The following is a 6,635-nucleotide window of genomic DNA, read 5'->3' as shown; positions in this document are numbered from 1 at the left end:
CCCACTATGGACCGACACGTCTGCCGATCAGTCCTTTCCACTGGAATCCCGAAGCAAACGCAGGCAGTGATCCCATCCCCGTCGCCAAACTGTGATAGTTATTTTAGACTGGTGTAGTCCAAAGATTTACCAAGATACGTTCAAAAGGTTGAGTCTGGTTTATTGAATGAAATCAAATACTTGCGCAAGGACTTCCTGACAAACGCAGCAAAGGTGGTTCAGTCAGAGAAGTGAAGTCAGTCACTTCTGGCTGTGGCTTATGTACAGTCCAAACAAAGGTACAGTGTTTCCAGGATGTGATTGGCTACTGCATTGTACATGAATGGCAGGCGTGGCCAAGAGTAAAGACATGTGACATGAGAAAACAAAGAAAACAAAAAGGTCTGAATCAGGGCAGGAAGGACAAGGTGTGGCCTTTCTGACTTGGACAAAAGAGCGAGGCAGAGCTATGCAGAGTGTGTTTACAATTACAAAAGGGGGGAAGAGTTGGTGTTTTACATTAGACTGAAACTGGGGTTTGCAAGGGACTTGGGGGGAGGTGATAAATTACAAAGACAAAGGCTAAGGTGTTTGGATGTAAATTCCTGGACATCACTAAGACAAAGGAAATCATTGTTGACCAGAAAGAACAGAGGAAATCACCATATCTGCTGTATCAATGGGACATCCGTTGACATTGTTGATATCTTCAGATTTCTCGGCACACACATCGCAGACACCCGCACATGGTCTCTCAACACCAAGTGCATCCCCAAGAAAGCACAGCAGAGATTGTACTTTCTGAGGCATCTCTAAAGCTTCAGTACAGTACGAGCACCAGAGCTCTTGTGAATTTCTATCGCTGTCCCATTGATAGTGTTCTTCTATTCTGTATCACAGTACGGTTCAGAAATACTGCTCAGGACTGCAGACTACTATAAAGGACCATAAGGCGGCGGTATAGCTCAGGAGGTAGAGCGGGTCGTTCAGTGATTGTAGGGTTGGTGGTTCGAATCCCGGCTCCTCCTGACTACCTGTCGAAGTGTCCTTGGGCAAGACACTGAACCCCAAATTGCTGCCAATGAGCAGGCAAGTGCCTTGCATGGCAGCTGCCGCCATTGGTGTGTGAATGGCGCTCCGGGCCAGTGTAACAACTGGATGGGGAGCGCGTTACAAAATGCAGTACCTATACCTAAGGACAGCAGCAAAAATCATTGGCACAGAACTACCTCTACTCCATGACATATAACATCACTCACTGTAAAAGTAAAGCCCAAAACAAGGACACCAGCCACCCCGTGCATGCTCTGTTCTCACCACCTTAAACGCTGCCGGAGCCTCAAATCACAGTAACTGTTTCTTTCCAGAGGCATTCAGGCTGCTGAACAGCTGATGCACCTACATGCACTGCACTTTGTTGTATGTAATGTACATTGTTGTATGTAATTTGTTTGTTGGTGTTGGGTGTATTCTACTGTATGTCATGAGAGAGAGAGAGAGAGTCGTGCACAAGCATTTCACTGTATTTAATACAAGTGACAATAAAGTTTGAACTTGAACTTGAACTCTACTGGATGTAGCTCTAATGCTCGTGGGCTGTGGTACTCGTATACTTGATCTTCCATCCCCTGTTCTCCCCGGAGGAGTCAGACCTGAAGGTGATGTGAACCTGGTAACTTCCTGTGTCGATTCTGCCAGGTGGAGATTTTCCACAGAACGGTCCATACTCTTGTCCCTCGGTTGAGACCTTGGGAGAAAGGAGTATTGAATCAGGAGGGAACAGACTTAAGTAGGTTTGATTTGTTGTTTGTTTTGGCTGCTGATGAATGGCGGCCTGACGTAGGCATGGGATTGCATAGCTATACACCTTAATGGAAGGTAATAGACAGAGACAAGGCGTCTCTGCAAGCATGAGGAGGAATACATTGTTTATTCATCAGTTTTGTTGTGTTATTGGTTTGTTTGAGGGTGTCATCATGTCACATGACCAAACAAGGACGTTAGTGAAGCTTGAGAGAATGTCTTTGATACAAGCTGACCTTCACGCTGTCATACGGACAGGGAACTTTGGGGTGGCCCTCAACATCAAACGGCTCCAGGAATTCCCGTAGCACTCGAAGCCCCTGTGGCAGGAGGATGGTGTAGCCACAGTCACTCATGGCAGGGTATGGCGCCGGGTAGCCTGGACTGCTTAGCTCTCCTGACCTCTCGGTCAGCACCTGGCCGCTGCAGGGCACTATACAGGAAGGACATGTAACCCCAGATCCAATCAAAACCTAGTATTTACCGGTCTGATACTTTTGGAGTTGGTTTGTGTTATTTGTTCAAGGCCTTCAACCCTGATTAATCTCTGTTTCAGCCCAGAGTGATCCATTTGATTTTCTGTTTAGATACAGATGAGTGGAGAAATGGTCCTGACATTTGAAAAGTATTTCAAGTAAAGTGTTAGTGGACAAATATAGAAAATTATTCTTGGTTAAAAATGATTTGCCCTTTTTATCTTTTGATCAATTGAGATATTTTCTGAAACCATGATGAGTTATGGTATACTGTAGGTATATTTCAGTGAAGTGTTGCATCAAAAAGTGCAGATGTCAAAGATTCAAGGAGGCAGAGTTGCTGTAATTCATATTATTAGGAATATGAAAGCCGGTAATCAATTTTGCCGGTTCATCCCTTGAAATCTGGTGTCACTTTTTGCTCCGGCAAAGAATAACAATTCAAGGCACGTAGGTGTCTGTAATTGTGATTAATTACCTGGCATTACTGCACTATTTGTGCCACAAACAGGTATCAATTTATCAACGCCTTTTTACTGAGTACCTCACCCTTGGGAATTGACAGTAATTAACCCAGGTCTCCACTGTCTGGTAGAGATGAACTACACCTGTCTGCTTCTTTAGTCTGAAATTACTTGGCAATCACTGGCTATGTTATATTGAGCTGCTGTGGACTTCAATCCTGAACACTAACACGGTGTGTGTCCTCCAATCTAAACAAGTACATTCTCTATATAAGGATAAACATATGCAGTCCCTTCCATGTTATATTCAGAATGACTGCAAGAATAACTGCCAGTCCAAGTCTTTTTCAAAATAACCTGTCGGCTACTGTGACAGTTTACTCCCACAATATGCCCTCCCGTCTAACCTGTTCTTCACACCCACTATCAGATGGTTTTGAACTCGTGATTTTCTTCTGCTGAGACATTCTACTGCTCTGATTCTGAGACTGGAATGTCTCATAGTTGAATTCAGCAAATCAAAGTAAATTATGTCCATTCAGGATGTCCTCCATACAGCCTCATCCATTCAGGATGTCCTCCATACAGCCTCATCCATTTGTCTATTGACAGGGAAACGGGTAGTTAGAGTATGGCTTCAAATAAGGTGCAACCATTTAATTAATAAAACCAAATGGTTCACATTGAAAATACCAACAATATTGGATAATTCATCAGTGAATTATACTCTCATTCCATCATCACTGAACTAAATCATGATAATGTGATTTCCAGCTTTGGTCTTGTTTTAATCAATCTTACCAGTGCAGGATCTTTTGTTGTCATGGAGAAGGTACCCCAACCTGCATGTGCAGTAATAGCCACCAACATAATTGTGGCAATAATGGTCACAAACAGTCTCCCCATTCACAGTGGTCAGACACTCATTGATGTCTATGCAACGAGAGAAATAGAGAGAGAGAGAGAGAGAGAGAGAGAAGCATCACAATTGGCTGTCATTGTATGTTTTATGTATGAAGTGTGGTTCCATAATTGGCAGCAGGCGTTTGTCTCTGTCCATCAGTGAGAGTGTCAACACTCGGCATCACCTTCAGAGGTGTAAAACGCTTGAAATCCTGTGAACCGGCCCTCATTAGAGTAGTCACTCTGAAAGATCACAGACATGACGTTCAAAGCGGAGAGGATAACTGTGTTCCTGGGAGCGTCCTCGGAGCCCTTCTCTCCTTCACCACAGAAACGGAGGGTCTCGTTTACCTCAGCCAGCACCTGGTTTAATGAGAGCCGAGGCACATCATTGATTAAGAATACCAAGCACAGGTAGTTACTGAGAATGTGTCAAGGATTCTCTAAGGACTGATTTTTTTTTTACCTGGATATAGTCATATTCACAATGCTGGGAGTGCTCCAGGCTGAAATGGGTGAAGTACAGTTTGACCCTGTGACCTTCCGGGACACTGATGTTCCACACTGCGTGATGGTTGTTAGGGTACGGCCCGGGGAAGTTCGGGGAAGTGAAGCTGCCAAACGGTGCCGTCAGCTCCACCGTCAGAGTCAAGGGCAGCAGCAGGCCAACCAGGACCAACGCACAGCACACACTGGTCGAAATGAGGCTAGGATCACACCACACACACTCTACAAGGTTCATTCATCAACAGTGAATAATAATGGAGACTTACTGGTCCATCTCAGCTTCAGCAGATTTCAAAGGTGTATTTCCTTTTGTGTCTTTCGGAGTGTCGGACTCACTGCCTCCCACTTGTTGTGGTCTTGAGGTTAATGACCAGGACAGCAAGCTTTGTGTCAACAAAGCACAGAGGACCCATAATCCATTGCTCTTGCATCGTTCCGTGCTCCAAACACAACGACTCCTTGGTCAGAAGACCTAACGTTAGATTCAAGATTCAAGATTCCTTTTTATTTGTCACATGTACAGTATGTATGTATGTATGTATGTATGTATGTATGTATGTATGTATGTATGTATTTATGTATGTATGTATGTATGTATGTATGTATGTATGTATGTATGTATGGTGTACAGTCACAGTGAAATGTTGTATTATGTTAGTTGACTTTTCCAGTGATCTTTTTCCAGTATTTCTTACTCTTATATATTGTTGATCAACTCTCAGTTCTTTTAAATCAAGACTGAAGACTTTTCTTTTTGCCGCTGCTTTTTATTAAATCAAATAATTATTCATTCATAAACTGCACAGTAACTTGTATTCCTGTATTTTATTTCATTTGTTTTAAATGTCCTTTTTTGCATTCCGTTTAATATAACCTTTTATGCACTTTGTCTTGATGCTTTTAATGTCTCATGTAAAAGCACTTTGAATTGCCTTGTTGCAGAAATGTGCTATACAAATAAACTTGCCTTGCCTTGATCACACTTTTGTTCTTGCATTAACCCGCAGGCAATTTGGGATACAATTTACTGTAAAATCAAAGTTTATTAGAAGTCATCAGACCTCTAAAAGTTGTCGAGTTGAGTCCACGCTGAAAGGCTCCTTGTGTGTAAAGTGAGTACAGCACATGACATGTCTCAATCCCAAATGAACATTAAGTATTGAATTCCATAACTTAATTTACATAAATAGGTTGACATAAAGGAGATTGGTGTGTTTGGACAACTTTATTTGACACTAGACTTTTGAGAAGACTGTAAGTGTTATACCGAAACACAAGAACCCAATAGCAAAAAAGTAGGCTTTACCAGGAAGTGGTTAAGGTTGACATGTCACAGCTCTATGAAGAATATGACTCTACACACACACAAACAGCACTCATCCACGCATCACTAACACTCATCCAACACCTGTGAAAGCTTTTCCTGTCCAACAAATCAGTGATGATGATCAAACAGGATGTGTGGGGCTAATTATTTGTGGCCTTGTTATAATTGCTAGGCTTTGCGGAGTAAAACAAAAAGAAGTGAGAAACACACAGATAAATGTAGCTGTCCTCTAGCATTCATCACCTACTGTATACTTGCTGGTTTACACAACAGGAGCTATCAGTGATGAAACAAAAGCCGAGAGTATGTTTATAATGAATGGAAGCGGAGTTTGTGTGTGTGTGTGTGTGTGTGTGTGTGTAGGCCCACCCTAAGAGCAAAATAGCTTCTAAAGGCTTTTTGTGATGGAACAGCTATTAATTCCTACCTTATAGTTTAACAAAATAACAGCACATTTTACAGTTATTTTAAAGTGATTGGGCCTTTCAACAAGCAACTAATGCACAATTAGTAAGCATATAATAAGCCCTCCTTTTCATTGCGCCACATCGCTAATGGAAGATGTTTGTGCTGAATTATAATAATTATCCACATAAATGTCATTGGTAATTTTACGTTGCAAATGACCTGTCTGATTGTACTCTCAAATGGGGCAGAACCTCTTCTCTTTGCCTGATGGAGGGCTTGGGGCGAGGCATTGGAGTTGATTTAGACAGGCCAGCATTTTGTCATGGTGAGCCCTAAGCATGTTGGGTAAGTAAGGAAAGGTCTACAGAAACAGATTTAAAAAATCTTATGCCAGATATAATAACAATTGAAAGTCTACTGGTAAGACTCGTACAGTACTTATTGTTCCAGTTTGGAGAATTAGTGCAGCATAAGCCTGTCTGTAACATCTATTTTAGAAAATTAACATATTTTTGGAAATTACATACTTTCCCCTTATGAAAATTTACCATGGTTTAGTTTACTACTGTAATGATGACATACTGTCTTTCCCTGACTGTTACTAAAACACATTTTTTCCATACGGATGAAGCTATTACAGCCGTCGTTTACTTGCTTTCAGTCAACAGTAACAAAATCAATACAGATGCCGAAATGTCTCTGAACATCTCTGTTTAACTTTTAGGGCATGTCCAAAAACCACAGGAACCTCTTTACAAATACATTCAG

The 6,635-nt window shown here is 41.9% G+C and overlaps 1 protein-coding gene across 1 annotated transcript; it reads right to left on the bottom strand.

The window, feature by feature from the left end:
- masp2 (MBL associated serine protease 2) lies at window positions 1–4,499 on the bottom strand. Its single transcript, XM_084435878.1, has 6 exons — window positions 4,399–4,499; window positions 4,092–4,317; window positions 3,811–3,988; window positions 3,524–3,655; window positions 2,019–2,215; window positions 1–1,726 (listed from the first exon to the last, which is right to left on the bottom strand). Exons 1-6 carry the CDS (start codon window positions 4,404–4,406, stop codon window positions 1,562–1,564), a joined length of 906 nt encoding a protein of 301 aa, XP_084292004.1. The 5' UTR covers window positions 4,407–4,499; the 3' UTR covers window positions 1–1,561.
- Window positions 4,500–6,635: the final 2,136 nt, after the last annotated feature.

This window comes from Borostomias antarcticus (genome assembly GCF_949987555.1).
Source record: "Borostomias antarcticus genome assembly, chromosome: 3".
Lineage (NCBI taxonomy): Eukaryota > Metazoa > Chordata > Actinopteri > Stomiiformes > Stomiidae > Borostomias > Borostomias antarcticus.
This window is presented reverse-complemented; position numbering and strand designations above follow the sequence as displayed.